Genomic DNA, 18,200 nt, shown 5'->3' with positions numbered 1-18,200 from the left:
CATTCCATAAGGCTCTAGAGAACCCTGACACTGGTTATCCAGGCAGTGTCTAGCATGGGCTCCCTCTCATAGCATTGGCCTCAAATTATGCCAGTCATTGGTTGGCCACTCTTACAAGTTGTGTGCCACAATGGTTGTGTGGTTCCGCACACCTTACAGGCAGAACCGATTGTAGGTTGAACGTTTTGTGTCTGGGTTGGTGATCCAGTGCCACCACTGGAAGCCTTGCCTGGTGTCTTAGGGTTTCTACTAGTGTGATGAGCAGTACCAAAAAGCAAGTTGGGAAGGAAAGGGTTTACTCGGGCTTGTACTTTCATAGCACTGTTCATCACTGAAGGAAGTCAGGACAGGAACTCAAAAACAGGGGGGGAACCTAGAGGCAGGAGCTGATGCAGAAGGCATGGAGGAGTACTGCTTACTGGCTTACTCCTCATGACTTGCCCAGCCTGCTTTCTCAGAGCACCCAGGAACATCAGCCAAGGGATGGCCCCACCCACCATGGACCCTCTCACCCTTGATCACTAATTGAGAAAATGCCTTACAGCTGATCTAATGGATGCATTTTTTTTTCTCAGTTGAGGTTCCCTCTTGGATAACTCTAAATTTGTATGTCAAGCTGACATAAGACTAGCCAGTACACCTCATTACAGAAGTTGGATGGTTCAGGCTCTGTATCTTCCATTACTGTGAGTCCTCATATATTACTAGGAGTTATTGAACTAGGGTTCCACCCCTCCTCATGGCCTCCAATTCCAGTTGTCTTTCACTACTTTGAATAATAATTAAAAAAAACAAAGCAATAAAACAGCCTATCTGAAGACTTAATATTTAAATATGCTAACTTTATTTGGTGCTCATTGAGTACAGTTCTCCTTCACACAGGTTGGTGGCTGCTTCCACTCTATCTGTCCCCATGTGCAGCAGTGGCTTGGCCCTCTTGCCAGTCCTGGTACTTAGGGCTTGATTAGTTTCCCCAGGAATTGTTTGGTTCTACTTTTCTGGAGCTTCTGCTGGTTCTTGAGCTTAGTCTCTGTTAGGGGAGAGATTTTTCTTGAGTAATTATTACTATACCATTGATTGTCACCACAACCTGTGTCAAACCCTTGACGTCTCATGTCAGTAGCACTGACTTCTCTCTGCCGTGGTTGGGATTCAGGAGGTGTAGGTGATCCACCAGTGCCGCCTTCTGGTTACATCAGGTGCAAACAGGTGGACAGGCATGGGTGGAAATCACATAGGCAGGGACATGAGGCAGCTGGTAGGACTGTGTTCACAGCTAGGAAGCAGAGACAACAATGTTGGCACTAGCTCACCTTCTCCTTTTTAAAAAAACTGTATGTGTAACTTGGGTATTCATTTATCTCCTTTCAGCATGCAGGTCCCAGGGGTTGAAGTCAGGCTGTTGGACTTGGCAGCAGGCACTGTTACCTGCTGAGTCTCATCAGCCCTTTCTGCTTGCCTGGTTCAGGACCTGAGCCCATGGGAGGATGTGCCATAGCTTTTGCTTACCAACGGCTCTTCGAATCTTGTCAATCATTTTCTCCAGAGCTTCAAGGCTTCTTAGCTGAAAAAGTGTTTCTTTCTGCTTGTCTGTGGAAAAGTTAAGGACAATGAATAGATGCCACAAATATTGTTTAACTGCAAGCTTTTTGAATCCAGGCCATGTGGGTCTCAGAGTAAGCATATAGAGTGAGCATATGTTTTTTATTCATGTTTGTAGCCTGCTGCCCTGTGGCCACCAAGAGAGCAGTGAGCTTATTCAGTACAAATAATACAAAGAAACAATAAATTCAAATAGAAATAGAGTTGTGTCAAACTTTCATTCATCATAAAACAAATACTGGAGGGCCAGATGGAATGTTTCAAATTCCCGGAGGCAGAAAAATGCTCATAAACCCAAAGTGAAAGCCATTCCACAGAGGAACAGGCCAGTGTCCTTTAAGGTCACCAGAGCCCAAGAATATGAGGAAGCAGCCATGCTGGGGACACTGAGGCAGTGGGCAGATGGAATCCTGATGGACTCTGGAGCCAGAAACACAGTAGAGAGGTGGAGATGTTTGTATAAGCTGTGTAGATGTGAACTGAAGCTCCTAGGAGGAACTTGTGCCTTGTGTTGAACCTTCTGCAAGGTTCTGATTGTTAGAACTGCAGTGATCCTAGAGAGGTTACAATGTTGCGTGTCCAGTTACAGTGTTAGCCTTAAGCCATTCCTTCCCACCACTGTGTCTGACCTAACTTCCTTGGAATGTACAAGCAGTCCCTTAGCTTCCACCAATCCGAAAGCCAAGGATGTCATCGGCTCCCATCCAAGGCCTATAGCAGAGATTTCTTCCTTGGTTGTAGCTGCCTGCCTTGTTTCCATCAGTGTGTTTTTACAGTATCTTGATCTATAACTTACTTTGTTCCATTACTGTAAAAACTTAGTGAAGCTGTGGCCATGTCTGAACCTGGAGTTTGGAATAACCTGAATCTATGTTCCCCAGGGTTTGACTACTTATATTTGACTCCATAATAAACTCTTCTTATGCCCTATGAACTGAGAAATTTGGAATAACCCGAATCTATGTTCCCAGGTTCTGGTCATTCATATTTGGCTTCAGAAAAAACTATCTCCTATGAACTGAGAGGTGGGATTTTGTTGTTGTTTTCTTGTTTCTGTTATTGCTAATGTTTTTGTGGATCATTTAAGAGTTTTCATGAATGTGAGTGTCCCCATTCTTATTACCACCATTGACCTTGGAAGTGCTGGGAAATAAATTTATAAGCTCTTCGTGACACTTGTGAAGTTTTTTGTTAGCTTAAAATAATGTCACAATGGATGCTATTTTAAGCGCCTTGCTCTCCTTTTTTAACCTGTCCCCCTTTTTATTCTGATTTTTTTTTTTTTTTTGGTTTTCTGATTTCCAGTTTCTTTCCTGACCATTGTTTCCTAGGCGATACCTACGTGACCATACAGCAGCCCACTTAGAGCAGGCAGACACAGACATCTGGTCTTCCTCAACAGCACTTGGTAGTTTACTTGTGCCATCTTAGCCAGTGGTAGAGACCACAGTATATTTTCTGCAGTTTCCTTCCTGCTCTCTCCATAGCTTCAAGGTCCCACCTCTGACATGAGTGTGCCAAGAGCTCATCCTCTTCCCAAAGAGCGACACACTGCTGTGTCCTGAGCCTCGGAGACACTGTTGCCCAGGGGGCAAGGAGGAGAAGCAGGTTGGCCCATAGGCCACCTACCTCTTGCTTTTCTTTGGGCCTTCTGTCACAAAGCCAAAAGCCATAAGTGTGTATATTCTCACTGCCTCTGCTTCCCATAACCCCCGCTGCAGCCAGTAGTCATGGGGCTGTTTCCCTACCTGCTCCACCTGCAGCCCTGGACATATAGCATCAACATCACCACTGAACATGGCAGAAGCTGGGCAGAAAAACATGCCTTCTCTCGCAAGCTGGCACGCACTCACCACAGTATGCTGTTGCCATACAACACTCTTGGCTATGTGATGCACAGCCAGAAAAGTCCATGTGAAGATTAAGATGGCACTGGAGTGTGGTATAGCTGAGGCTGACATAGAGTTCCACGGCTTACATCTCACCTCCTCCTGTCCTCTGGTCTCCATGTCCTCAACCCAGGGCAGAGTGCACAGCGTCACTTGCAAAAATGAGGAAACACTAGTGGGGGGTGCCTCTGCTGTGTACCGGAGACGTACAAGTGTAACCATCTTTGACCCCACCCCCGCACCCATGGCCACATCTGGGAAAAGGGTGGGTGCTTCTACTCAGCATAGCACACACCTCTTGTATCCAAGGCACACTCTGGAGATGCGGCTTTGATCCGTCTCCCTCCCTTGGTAGGGGCCATGACCATCCAAGCAAAGGTGTGCAGCCAGCAGGTCAGCCTGGCTCACTTGCCTGTTGAGAGACTGAGAGAGCTCAGGTGGCCTCCAGGGGCAGTAGCATTTACGGCCTTGCTCGCTCACTTGGTTGAGTGTCTTTTCCTGGAACTCACCTGTCCCCGGGAGAGGCTCCAGCAGAGGACCTGTGTGCTGAGGCTGAAGATGGCCTGCTACACCTTGCCTCAATACACTGCCTCTCACTGGTTTACTGGGGTCTAGACTTGACTTTGTGGGTAGTCTGTGACATGATCATGGAGAGAAACTGCCTGGCTGCTGTCAGTGCGGGCATGGGACACCGACAAAAGGCTGCAACCCATCTCTCTGTGCCCTAGGGACCTGACATAGGAACTGATCAGGAAGAGGAGCAAAAACTCAGGATGCGGGATTCACAGCCCTTAGAATGAGATGAAAGAACGCACCCCGACAAGACAGAGCAGCCATGCAGTTCTCGCCAGATCTCCAGGTCAGAGCAGCCTACGCAACCCTGTGTCACATGCCCAGATTTAGTACAAAGCTGATGAGTGCTGCTATTGTCTGAAGCTATTTATTACTCCTGAGAGAGAGAGAGAGAGAGAGAGAGAGAGAGAGAGAGAGAGAGAGAGAGAGAGATATTCATGCAGGTGCCTGTGCCTGCCAGGCAGAGGCATCACTCCAGTTGTGAGTTACTTGACATGGGTGTTGGAAATAGAACTTGGGGCCTCAGCAAATGCTCTCAGTGACTGAGCCGTTTTCTCAATCCTGTGGTGTGCGATGTTTGCTAATTAAACCTCCTCCCAGTTTATATGTTGCCTATCTAAATCCTTTCTCTGACTGAGACAATCGTGTGAAAGCAACAGATGGAGATCTCTGCCTGCCTTCCATTTCCCAGACCCACCTAGCCTCCATCACTGAAGCATCATTTGGCAACAGACCCCCACCAGGGAGTCTGGTGGGGCTCTTCAGGGATTCGTGCTTTGCCCACATTGCTGCTGCTGGGAACTGGGGCTTCTTTTCTTTAATGCTGGCTAGTTAGATCAGGTTCTGCTTAGGGCTCTACACCAGCAGTCCAAGGGCCCTGCTTCCCACTCTTGCCACCTTCTTCGTCTGTAGACCCTACTGTCATATTACCAAGACCTCACACTAGTCTTTGGTGTCTCCAAGTCTCCTCTTAAGCTGGCTGGCCCTCAGTCTCTGTCATGAAGTTATAACTCATGCATTTTTACTCAGTCCTGTCAGAGGCTGGTCTCTGCTTAGTGGTTAGGAATCACATCATTTCAGTGAGGGCTTCAGCTGTACTAATGGGTGCTGTGTGCCGAGGGGCCAGAATAAGTCTCTATCAGGTCCCAGCAGCTCTGGGACGACTTGAGGGGCGGGAGTGGGGGGGTTCATGTGGTGGCCATAGATCAGTCTTTAGGCATGGGCAGCAATGAGAGCAACATACTGGACTGGCTGACCTCCAGTGGACAAGCACATTGTCCCCATAGGGCATAGCCAGTGTAGGACCTGGGTGGTACCTCAGGATCACCTCTCCCTTCTCAGTTATAACCTGAGATCTCCTCACCTATGAGGCTATTCTCTTGTCTCTTAGTCTGCTTTTGCCTGCCACTATATATAGGGCAGTCTCTTCAATAGGATTTACCTGTACTCTTTCTGACTCCACACAGCTAGAAGGATTCTTATGTATTGTTCTACCAGCCAATGTCATCAAATTGATGAGCGGGACAACCTCAGAGGTGTTAGGACAGTCATTTTAAATAGAACTGTGCTCTTTTTTATGCCATGGATTCATTATTTTGACTTGTCCCCAGCTTCAGCAGCTGGAGAAGCCATGCAGGATTGAAATGCAGGTTCCCAGGGCCTTACACCACTACCACATTAATATATTATTCCCTCTCCTATACCCGAAGCCTTGGTCTGGTCACACATGGGTTTGCTCTGCAGACATTGTACTTGTCCATCCTTTGCTACACGTACACTTTGTTATATCTACTCTTTGGAGCAAAGAGCTATGTCTCCTATCCATATCAATGGTAGGAGACTCATGGTGGAAGGAGGCTTTTCCCCCAATTCTTGTCTGCTCCAAGGGGCACTCGAGCACTTGATTGCCCTGCTCTTTCTATTCTATTCTATTCTAGTCTAGTCTACCCTCCCTACTCTCCTCTCATCTATCCTACTCTACTCTACTCTACTCTACTCTACTCTACTCTACTCTATCCTATTCTGTTCACTCTCCTCCTCTCCTCCCCTCCTCCTCTCCCCTCCCTCTCCCTCTCTCCCTCTCCCTCCCTCTCCTCCCCCATCCATCCTCCCCCCCATCCCACTCTCACTCTACTTTTACTCCACTCTATCCTACTCTACTCTTCATCCCACCTCCCTCATCCTACTCTACTCTATCCCACTCTACTCTATGCTACCCTATCTACTCTACTCTATCCTACTCTACTCTACTCTACTCTACTCTACTCTACTCTACTCTACTCTATTCTACTCTATCCTACTCTACCCTTAGAGTCAGTTGCAAGTCTGGGAGAGGACTCAGCTTATGTTTCTTCCTGGTAACCGTCCACCTATAAGGAGATATTTCTTCTGGGCTATCCAGGTCTGGATTATGCAGAGGCAGGCCCAGGACATGTCTTGGGAGCTGTGGGATGCTGAGCTCCAATGCAGGACTAGACACCTGAGACATCCTAAGGCTTGGGACATAGTAGGAAACCTACCTAACTTGGTGAAGCAGCCACAGGCTTTAGCAGAAGAATCTTTGCCCTTCTCCAAGTAGAACCATCCATCTACACCTGGCTGGCTGAGGCTCCCCCGTTAAGTTCTGTGGTGGTTTGAATAGGAATGGCCCCCATAGACTCATGTGTCAGAATGCTTGGTCCATAGAGAGTGACACTATTAGGAGGTGTGGCCTTGTCGGAATAGGTATGGGATTGTTGGAAAAAGTGTGTCACTATGGGGACAGGCTTTGAGGTCTCCCATGCTCAAGCTCTGTTCACTGTGGAACACAGTCTCCTGCTGTCTTCAGATCAAGATGCAGAACTCTCAGTCCTTCCCCAGCAATATGTCTTCTGCATGCTGCCATACTTCCCTCCATGATGATAAAGGACTAAACCTCTGAAACTGTAAGCCAGCCCCAATTAAATGTTTTCCTTTATAAGTGTTGCCTTGGTCATGGTATCTCTTCACAGCAGTGAAAGCCCTAACTAAGAGAGAGGTTCTGCATCCAGGAAGGGATTGTGGGGTTATATTTACCATCAAAGGAAAGGGTATGCGGGGTCCCAGAAGATGACTGCTTATGATGTCTTCTAGAAGCAGTGGATTCTTTGATGAGGATTTCTTTAAGGAAAAACATTGAAAGAAACAGGGAAGTGTTTTCTTATTATATTTTTGTAAACATTTTTAGACAGAGCCCTATTTTCTAACACTGGGCTGGAAGGTTGATGGCACAGGGTTTAAATTCTAATTAAATTTTTGTGCTGGAAAGTTAAATCTTTAAATAGTCGGCTGTCACCCAACTACCTTGATCCTGGTGGATTGGGACTAGGAAGCTACAGGGTGAACCTTACGATCTAGTCACATCTGCACAAGAACCTCCCAGGAAGTGTTGAGCCTGCCTCTGAGTGCGTTTCTCCAAGATCCTGTGCTTTGCAAAGTATGTGCTTTCCCTCTGTCCTCCCACTGTCCTTGACTTTAGGCACCTTATATGCTGGACCTTGGCCACTTAGTGTAATAGAAGGGTTTCCCTTAGAAGCCATAGGTGAGCACAAGCAGATGGTATGTGTTTATAATGACCTGGCTCATTCTGTGTTCCTGCAGTGACTGAACCCTATTCTGATCCTGGGTCTAATAACATGTATGAATGTCTCTCAGAGATCACTGCAGAGGGAAGCAAGCCTCTTCTGTCTTGGAGGTGACTCCCTCCAGCTCAGGAAGGCTCTAACAGTGGTCTTAGATCTTGGCTTCTCTTGTGTATCTACTTGCTCCTGCCCAAATATGGCTGGATCTAGTGAGTGCTCGTGAAATAGCGCCACATATTCAACACTGCAGGTCTTAAGGGACTTGGCAATTGAGGGGTGAAAGGGTATACTTGCTTCTTTCCTTCGTTGTTTTTTGTTGAAAAGTTGTTGGTGGGCTTCGACTTTCAAAATATGGCACTTTCCCTGGCTCCAGAATCTCCCGGACTAGAATTTCATCTTGGAAAAAGCACACAAGAACATGATACAGAGACAGTAATGTAGGGTCAATGTTCTGTGAAGAATTTGAACTTCAGGTAGCCTGCCGTACTGTGAATAGGAAACTCAAGTAACTTGTGGACAGTGGCCTTACTCTGGGTAATTAATCTGTGGATGCTGCCCATTCTGCTGCCTCTCTTAATTCAGGAAGATTATGATCATTGGAGTATCCTCTGAGCACCCTTATAATCCAGATGTTGAAGGTCCCTTGATGCCTGTGTCTTAGAAGGCTTGATTCCTCAGACGTGCTACTGGGAGGTGGTGGCACCTCTGTAGGAGGTGGGGCCTAGTGGAGGGCTTTATGTCAGTGGGGGTATCTACAAGGGAGGTGGTGGAACCTCTGTAGGAGGTGGGGCCTAGTGGAGGGCTTTATGCCAGTGGGGGTATCTACTTCCTTGGTGGGATCCTGGTCCTTTACTCTCTCTTGCTTCTTGGACATGAAGTAAATGTTTTGTACAACCACACACTCACACCATGACATGTAACCAGTTGCTCAAAGCAACATAGTTAATCAAACAAGGTCTGGAAACTCTAAAACTGATCCCAGATAAACCTTTGTCCTTTATAAATGATGACCCCTGGCATTTTGACATAGTGAGAATAATCTACCACATCCTTTGAAGTCAATTCCAAAACCCAGCCTTGATCATGATTCACATTCCCGTCTACTATCATTCTGCCCTGACTCTGCCCTCAAGTACTGACAGAACAACTTTTCTTGTATTCTAAACATGTTCAGCTTTTCTTCTGAGACGACGTAGTGTCTGCATAGTTTAACTCTGCACTATAGAACTCACTATATAAACCAGTCTTGCCTTGATCTCAGATATCTGCTTGCCCCTGCCACCAAGTGCTGGGATTAAAGGTGTGCACATGCCACCATATCCAGCCAGTCTGTCTTCTTTTATTTTCATTCCCAGGAAGTCCCTTATATGCATCCTGGACTTTGTAGCCAACCAATTCCAACCCTCATTCTGGCTTTGTTCTCACACAGACCTGAGTAAGGATGAATGTCTTCATGTCTCTGACCCTCAGTGTACCTTCTGTAAAATGGGGTGCTTGTTTGTGAGGCCTGTGGCATCCCACACTGTGCGAGTGTCATAGTGGGAGCCAGAGAAGCAGCAGCTGGAAATTGCCCATCCCTGCAGCATGATGGCCATCCGGGACCATACTCAGAAGTTACCTCGAGTACGTGTGTGGCCATACTCGTGTGTGGCCTGCTCATCTCAGTGTCAGAAAATGAAGCCAGTGCATGGAGGGAAGTATGACTGCTGCAGGTAACACAGTAGAGGCTTGGGAGGTTAGACGGGGTAACATAGGGGAACTGGGAAACACTCATTTACTCATGTGATCAGCCGTCAGTCAAGCTGTCCACAATGATTCCCCAGCCCAGACTCAGAAACAAGCAGACCTGACCTTCCTGGAAGAAGTCCCTCGGGGGATGGGCCTCTGTCACCTGACATTCCCATCATAAGCTTCCTGATGAGGCTCACCTCTGAGAGCAGCTTCACACTCACACCCTGTCCTCCCTTACTACCCATACTCACTACTGACCCTGTTTGACTGGTGATCGTGGGTAGAGTGACACCCCAGGGTCTTAAGCTGCAAGTCAGACTCTGCTCAGACAGCTTCTGTAGGCCTTACTTTACCAAGTGTAAAATGAGGATTGCAAAGGGTGGTGATCACAGTGCACAGGACAGACCTGGGGACATGAACACCGAAGGGTATATAGCTGGTCCAGACAGAATTGGCCTCTGAGTGGGATGTACACAAGGCACTTTGTAGATTTGGTGCTAAAGACCGACTAGCACATCAGTCTTTTGGTGTTGCTTACATGCTGAAGTGCTTTCCCAAGTGGACCATGCTGGTTTGGAGTATGGCTACCAGAGAACTTAGCTTTACATCTGCAGTTTGTACTCTGCCTCTGAGGGACAGTGTGGGTCAGACCAATGGCCTTAATCCTGTTGTGCTCTGAGCCCTTACCAGAGTTTTGTAGGAAATCCTAAAGTGAGGCCACAAAGGCTGAAACCCCAGGAGAGCCCAAGTCCTCACCCCTAGGGACTGTCCTACGTGCTCCTGAGGCCAAGGAGCTGTTCCTTGGTCTCATACTCCTCAGTCGTACGCATACTGCATCAGTATGTAAAGCTGGATGTGGTTTCTGATGTGCAAGGCTTGAGCAGAGCTTGATGCAGGATGTATGAAACAAGTCTCGGGTGACAGACATATAGTGGTCTCTGGACCCCACACTGAGGGGCAAAGCTCCAAGTGTGATTTGGTTCCGATGGTTATTCTATGATTTAAGTGATTTAACACTAAAGTCGTGGGCCAGAAGAATGTGGTTCTGACCTCAAACCAGTTCAGTTCCTACAGTGCCTATGACTGACACCTGACTGTCTGGAAAGGTTTGGGGAGTACCCGCCCCGCCCCTCACCATGGACAGGTGCTCCATCTGGAGAGTCCTTACCGAACACTGTAGCTATATCACCGTCCACAGTTTCAAAATTTGGCCATTGCTTACCACTTGAACCTAATAGGAAAACAAAACAAAATAAAAACCCAATCCTATAGTTTTACAACATTAATTGATTTTCACCCCCGTCTCTGTGAATGGATTGTTGTGAGATGGCCCCAGACTACTGTACAGAAAGGACCCAGCAAGGAGTGCTGCTCCTGCCCATGGAGTCTGAGGAAGCCCCCTGGGACCTGAGCTGCTCCTGTGGAAGATGGGAAAGGTGTTACCCATGCAGCAGCTGTGCTTGTGGAAACCAGGACTCCCCATGGCACTGAGTAGAACCTGCCCTCCTGGTCACTAGAGTCACCTGGAGGATGGTAAGATAGTGTCCATGGCCCACATTTCTGACTCTAGAGGAAAATGCCCAGCGCCATCTGGGCCCCCTGCGCACAGGGACCCAGGAGCAGTAGGGGCAGGGCCCTTCTGGTTGCTGCCCTCACGGAGAGCTGAAAACCAGCCCTGAGGAGTGTGACTTCAGGCCCGAGACCAGAGGTAAGACCAACTTTTCTGCTCCAAGTGACCTGCCTGGTGGACTCAGGACACACAAAGGCAAAATTCCTCTGGGACCAGACACTTACTGTTTCTAGCTGGTGCCCGAACCTCACTGATCCCGGCCCACGCCTCCCTGCTCCCAAACCCCGTGGGAGAGAGAGCTGATCACCTAGAAGTGTGGGCAATCCTGAGACTTCAGGGAAGGAGAGACTGCCACTTCTGCCCACCTTTGCCCACATCCCTGGCCCAAGAGGAAACTGTATAGTGCCTCTGGACACAGGACAATAGGAGCAGTCAAGCTGCAGGAGCCCTGCGGTCCAGACTGCGCCGGGATCTGAACTGAACTAGTCAAACCGCTCCCTGTACCCAAATCTGGTGTGGGGAAGAGCTAGACCTTCAGAGGGGCAAACACTCCTGGGAAACCAGAGGATACTACTCTCTGCCCACATTCCTGACTAAAGAGGAAAATGCCTTGTGCCATCTGTGCCCTCTGTGCACAGGGACATAGGAGAAGTAGGGGCAGGCCATTCTGGTTCCCGCCCACAGGGACAGCTGAAAGCCAGCCGACAGGAGCGACTACAGGCTTGAGAGCAGAACACTCTGTTCCCATAACTGGCTGAAAGAAAACAGGAAAACAGGTCTACAGCCTTCCTGACACACAGGCCTACAGGACGGTCAAGACACTGTCAGAAACAGCAAGACAAGATAACACCAGAGACAACCTGATGGCGAGAGGCAAGCGCAGGAACCCAAGCAACAGAAACCAAGACTACATTGCATCACTAGAGCCCAATTCTCCCACCAGAGCAAACATTGAATAGCCAAACACACCAGAAAAGTAAGATCTAGATTTAAAAATCACATTTTAACATGATGATGGAGGACTTTAAGAAGGTCATAAATAACTCCCTTAAGGAAATATAGGACAACACAAGGAAACAACTAGAAGCCCTTAAAGAGGAAAGAGAAAAATCCCTTAAAGAACTACTGGAAAAAAACAACAAAACAGGAGAAGGAAATGAACAAAACCATCCAGGAGTTAAAAAAAGAAATAGAAACAATAAAGAAATCACAAAGGGAGACAACCCTGGAGATAGAAAACCTAGGGAAGAGATCAGGAGTCACAGATGCGAGCATCACCAACAGAATACAAAAGATAGAAGAGAGAATCTTAGGAGCAGAAGATTCCATAGAAATCATCAACACAACTGTCAAAGATAATGTAAAATGGAAAAAGCTACTAGCCCAAAACATACAGGAAATCCAGGACACAATGAGAAGATCAAACCTAACAATAATAGGTATAGAAGAGAGTGAAGACTCCCAACTCAAAGGGCCAGTAAATATCTTCAACAAAATCATAGAAGAAAATGTCCTTAACCTAAAGAAAGAGATACCCATAAACATACAAGAAGCCTACAGAACTCCAAATAGATTGGACCAGAAAAGAAACTCCTCCCGTCACATAATAGTCAAAACACCAAATGCACAAAATAAAGAAAGAATATTAAAAGCATTAAGGGAAAAAGGTCAAGTAACATATAAAGGCAGATCTATCAGAATTACACCAGACTTCTCACCAGAGACTATGAAAGCCAGAAGATCCTGGACAGATGTCATACACACCCTAAGAGAACACAAATGCCAGCCCAGGTTACTGTATCCAGCAAAACTCTCAATTAACATAGATGGAGAAACAAACATATTCCATGACAAAACCAAATTTATACAATATCTTTCTACAAATCCAGCCCTACAAAGGATAATAAACGGCAAAGCACAACACAAGGAGGAAAGCTACACCCCAGAAAAAGCAAGAAACTAATCTTTTTGCAACAAAACAAAGAGAAGAGAAGCGCACAAACATAATCTCACCTCCAAATACGAAGATAACAGGAAGCAACAATCAGTATTCCTTAATATCTCTCAACATCAATGGACTCAATTCCCCAATAAAAAGACAAAGACTAACAAATTGGATACTTAATGAGGACCCAGCATTTTGCTGCCTACAGGAAACACACCTCAGAGACAAAGACACTACCTCAGAGTAAAAGGCTGGAAAACAACTTTCCAAGCAAATGGTCTGAAGAAGCAAGCTAGAGTAGCCATTCTAATATTGAATAAAATCGATTTTCAACCAAAAGTCATCAAAAAAGATAAGGAAGGACACTTCATATTCATCAAAGGAAAAATCCACCAAGATGAACTCTCAATCCTAAATATCTATGCTCCAAATACAAGGGCACCTACATACATAAAAGAAATCTTACTAAAGCTCAAAGCACACATTGCACCTCACACAGTAATAGTAGGAGATTTCAACAACCCACTCTCATCAATGGACAGATCATGGAAACGGAAATTAAACATAGACATAGACAGACTAACAGAAGTTATGAATCAAATATAACAGATATTTATAGAACATTCTATCCTAAAACAAAAGGATATACCTTCTTCTCACCACCTCATGGTACATTCTCCAAAATTGACCATATAATCGGTCACAAAACAGGCCTCAACAAATACAAAAAGATAGAAATAATCCCATGCGTCCTATCAGACCACCACGGGCTAAGGCTGGTCTTCAATAACATTAAGGAAAGAACGCCCACATACACATGGAAGTTGTACAATGCCTGGTGAAGGAAGAGATAAGAAAGAAATTAAAGACTTCTTAGAATTTAATGAAAATGAAGATACAACATACCCAAACTTATGGGACACAATGAAAGCTGTGCTAAGAGGAAAAATCAATAGCTCTGAGTGCCTGTGGAAAGAAACAGGAGAGAGCATTTATCAGCAGCTTGACACCACACCTACAAGCTCTAGAACAAAAAGAAGCAAATACACACAGGAGGAGTAGAAGGCAGGAAATAATCAAACTCAGAGCTGAAATCAACCAAGTAGAAACAAAAAGGATTATACAAAGAATCAACAGAACCAAAAGCTGGTTCTTTGAGAAAATCAACAAGATAGATAAACCCTTAGCCAGACTAACCAGAGGACACAGAGAGTGTGTCCAAATTAACAAAATCAGAAATGAAAAAGGAAACATAACAACAGAATCAGAGGAAATTCAAAAAATCATCAGATCCTACTACAAAAGCCTATATTCAACAAAACTTGAAAATCTGGAGGAAATGGACAATTTCCTAGACAGATACCAGGTACCGAAGTTAAATCAGGAACAGATAAACTGTTTAAACAACCCCATAACTCCTAATGAAATAGAAGCAGTCATTAAAGGTCTCCCAACCAAAAAGAGCCCAGGTCCAGACAGGTTCAGTGCAGAATTCTATCAGACCTTCATAGAAGACCTCATATCAATACTATCCAAACTATTCCACAAAATTGAAACAAACGGAGTGCTACCGAATTCCTTCTATGAAGCCACAATTACTTTTAAACGTAGTGCACACAAAGACCCAACAAAGAAAGAGAACTGCAGACCAATTTCCCTTATGAATATTGACGCAAAAATACTCAATGAAATTCTGGCAAACAGAATCCAAGAGCACATGAAAACACTCATCCATCATGATCAAGTAGGCTTCATGCCAGATATCCAGGGATGGTTTAGTATATGAAAAACCATCAATGTAGTCCACTATATAAACAAACTGAAAGATAAAAACCACATGATCATTTCATTAGATGCTGAGAAAGCATTTGACAAAATTCAACACCCGTTCATGATAAAAGTCCTGGAAAGAACAGGAATTCAAGGCCCATAACTAAACATAGTAAAAGCCATATACAGCAAACCAGTAGCTAAACCATTAAACTAAATGGAGAGAAACTTGAAGCAATCCCACTAAAAGCAGGGACTAGACAAGGCTGCCCACTCTCTCCCTACTTATTCAATATAATTCTCTAAGTCCTAGCCAGAGCAATCAGACAACAAAAGGAGATCAAAGGGATACAGATTGGAAAGGAAGAAGTCAAAAGATCACTATTTGCAAATGATATGATAGTATATTTAAGTGATCCCAAAAGTTCCACCAGAGAACTACTAAACCTGATAAACACCTTCAGCAAAGTGACTGGGTATAAAATTAACTCAAATAAATCAGTAGCCTTCCTCTACACAAAAGAGAAACAAGCTGAGAAAGAAATTAGAGAAATGACACCCTTTATAATAGTCCTAAATAATATAAAAATACCTCAGTGTGACTTTAACCAAGCAAGTAAAAGATCTGTATGATAAGAACTTCAAGACTCTGAAGAAAGAAATTGAAGAAGACCTCAGAAGATGGAAAGATCTCCCATGGTCATGGATTGGCAGGATTAATATAGTAAAAATGGCCATTTTACCAAAAGCGATCTACAGATTCAGTGCAAGCCCCATCAAAATACCAATCCAATTCTTCAGAGAGTTAGACCAAACAATTTGCAAATTCATCTGGAATAAAAAAAAAAACCCAGGATAGCTAAAACTATCCTCAACAATAAAAAGACTTCTGGGGGAATCACTATCCCTGAACTCAAGCAATATTACAGGGCAAGAGTGATAAAAAACAAAACAAAACAAAACAAAAAAAAACCCTGCATGGTATTGGTACAGAGATAGACAGATAGACCATTGGAATAGAATTGAAGACTCAGAAATGAACCCACACACCTATGGTCACTTGATTTTTGACAAAGGAGCCAAAACCATCCAATGGAAAAAAGATAGCATTTTCAGCAAATGGTGCTGGTTCAACTGGCAGTCAGCATGTAGAAGAATGCAGATTGATCCATGCTTATCACCCTGTACAAAGCTTAAGTCCAAGTGGATCAAGGACCTCCACATCAAACCAGATACACTCAAACTAGTAGAAGAAAAAGTGGGGAAGCATCTCGAACACATGGGCACTGGAGAAAATTTCCTGAACAAAACACCAATGGCTTATGCTCTAAGATCAAGAATGGACAAATGGGATTTCATAAAACTGCAAAGCTTCTGTAAGGCAAAGGACACTGTTCTTAGGACAAACCGACAACCAACAGATTGGAAAAAGGTCTTTACCAATCCTACAACTGATAGAGGGCTTATATCCAAAATATAGAAACAACTCAAGAAGTTAGACCGCAGGGAGACAAATAACCCTATTAAAAAATGGAGTTCAGAGCTAAACAAAGAATTCACAGCTGAGGAATGCCGAATGGCTGAGAAACACCTAAAGAAATGTTCAACATCTTTAGTCATAAGGGAAATGCAAATCAAAACAACCCTGAGATTCGACCTCATGCCAGTCAGAATGGCTAAAATCAAAAACTCTGGCGACAGCAGATGCTGGTGAGGATGTGGAGAAAGAGGAACACTCCTCCATTGTTGGTGGGATTGCAAACTGGCACAACCATTCTGGAAATCAGTCTAGAGGTTCCTCAGAAAACTGGATATTGCACTACCCGAGGACCCAGCTATATCTCTCGGGCATATACCCAAAATATGCTCCAACATACAACAAAGACACATGTTCCACTATGTTTATAACAGCCTTATTTATATTAGCCAGAAGCTGGAAAGATCCCAGATTCCCCTCACAGAGTAATGGATACAGAAAATGTCATTTATCTACACAATGGAATATTACTCAGCTATCAAAAACAATGTCTTCATGAAATTCATAGGCAAATGGATGGAGCTAGAAAATATCATCCTGAGTGATGTAACCCAATCACAGAAAAACACACATGATATGCACTCATTGATAAGTGGATATTAGCCCAAGTGCTAGAATTACCCTAGATGTACAGAACATATGAAACTCAAGAAGGATGACCAAAATGTGATGCTTCACTCCTTCTTTAAAAAGGGAACAAGAATACCCTTAGGAGGGGATAGGAAGGCAAAGTTTAGAACAGAGACTGAAGGAACGGCCATTCAGAGCCTGCACCACATGTGGCCCATACATATACAGCAACCCAATTAGACAAGATGGATGAAGCAAAGAAGTGCAGGCTGACAGGAACCGGATGTAGATCTCTCCTGAGAGACACAGCCAGAATACAGCAAATACAGAGGCGAATGCCAGCAGCAAACCACTGAACTGAGAACGGGACCCCCGTTGAAGGAATCAGAGAAAGGACTGGAAGAGCTTGAAGGGGCTCGAGACCCCATATGTACAACAATGCCAACCAACCAGAGCTTCCAGGGACTAAGCCACTACCCAAAGACTATACGTGGACTGACCCTGGGCTCCAACCTCATAGGTAGCAATGAATATCCTAGTAAGATCACCAGTGGAAGGGGAAGCCCTCGGTCCTGCCAAGACTGGACCCCCAGTGAACAGGATTGTTGAGGGGAGGGCGGTAATGGGGGGAGGACGGGGAAAGAAACACTCAAATAGAAGGGGAGGGGGAGGGGTTAGAGGGATGCTTCCCTGGAAACTGGGAAAGGGAATAACATTTGAAATGTAAGTAAGAAATACCCAATCTAATAAAGATGGGAAAAAAAGTGTCCATGATCAGGGACAACTCAGCTCAATCACAGGGACAAAAGAACGAAGAGGGCCACACACTTTGTTTTGTGGGGAGCTTTGATTTGCTTCTTGCATGGCTGGTGGCACTGTCTGGATGGGGCTGAGAAACTCCAGCCTCAGACCCCACCACTGGAGCAGCTGGAGCCCAGCTCAGCACCAGTGAGGAGCACTACTTACCCAGCCCCTGGTTTAGGCTTCCCGTGTCGCCACCCAAATACTTGCTTGTCCTGTGTGAAGACACCTCATGCACGTTTTTCTCTGAGAGCCCTGGGCGGCCCTACACATTCTTGTGCTACCCTGGGTTCCATGGGGCAGACCAGAGACTGGTCGCCTCATCCGTCCAGCATGAGCAGAGCCCTCCAGGCTGGTGTGTCTGCAGGTGAGGAGTGGAGTCTCTGATGAATGGGTCCAGGGTTCTGGATGGCTGTTGTCTCCAGGGCCCAGGGCTCTTATTGGTGATGCGTGCTGGACAGATGGGGTTTGGCTATATCTGGCCACCATGGGAATTCTGAGGACCGGCCTCTTCTCTGTAGCATCCACTACTACTCCCTCCTTCTGACATGACCTCTCTTTATGAGGGACTGTGATGTCCCTTGGTCTGGTACATCTCTTAGTATGAGCTCAA

At 45.4% G+C, this 18,200-nt stretch overlaps 1 protein-coding gene across 1 annotated transcript in view; it reads right to left on the bottom strand.

Annotated features, from left to right (window-relative positions):
• Positions 1-856: 856 nt before the first annotated feature.
• The window catches only part of LOC116914671 (sperm acrosome-associated protein 7-like), a 32,477-nt gene continuing 15,133 nt past the window's right edge, over positions 857-18,200 (bottom strand). The window contains exons 2-6 of the mRNA XM_032919077.1: positions 10,563-10,625; positions 7,958-8,059; positions 7,119-7,202; positions 1,510-1,590; positions 857-1,030 (exon numbers count right to left, since the gene is read on the bottom strand). Coding sequence (XP_032774968.1) covers positions 954-1,030; positions 1,510-1,590; positions 7,119-7,202; positions 7,958-8,059; positions 10,563-10,625 — 407 coding nt within the window. The 3' untranslated portion in view covers positions 857-953. The remainder of the gene's footprint in view (positions 1,031-1,509; positions 1,591-7,118; positions 7,203-7,957; positions 8,060-10,562; positions 10,626-18,200) is intronic.

Source organism: Rattus rattus, chromosome 13, assembly GCF_011064425.1.
Source record: "Rattus rattus isolate New Zealand chromosome 13, Rrattus_CSIRO_v1, whole genome shotgun sequence".
Lineage (NCBI taxonomy): Eukaryota > Metazoa > Chordata > Mammalia > Rodentia > Muridae > Rattus > Rattus rattus.
This window is presented reverse-complemented; position numbering and strand designations above follow the sequence as displayed.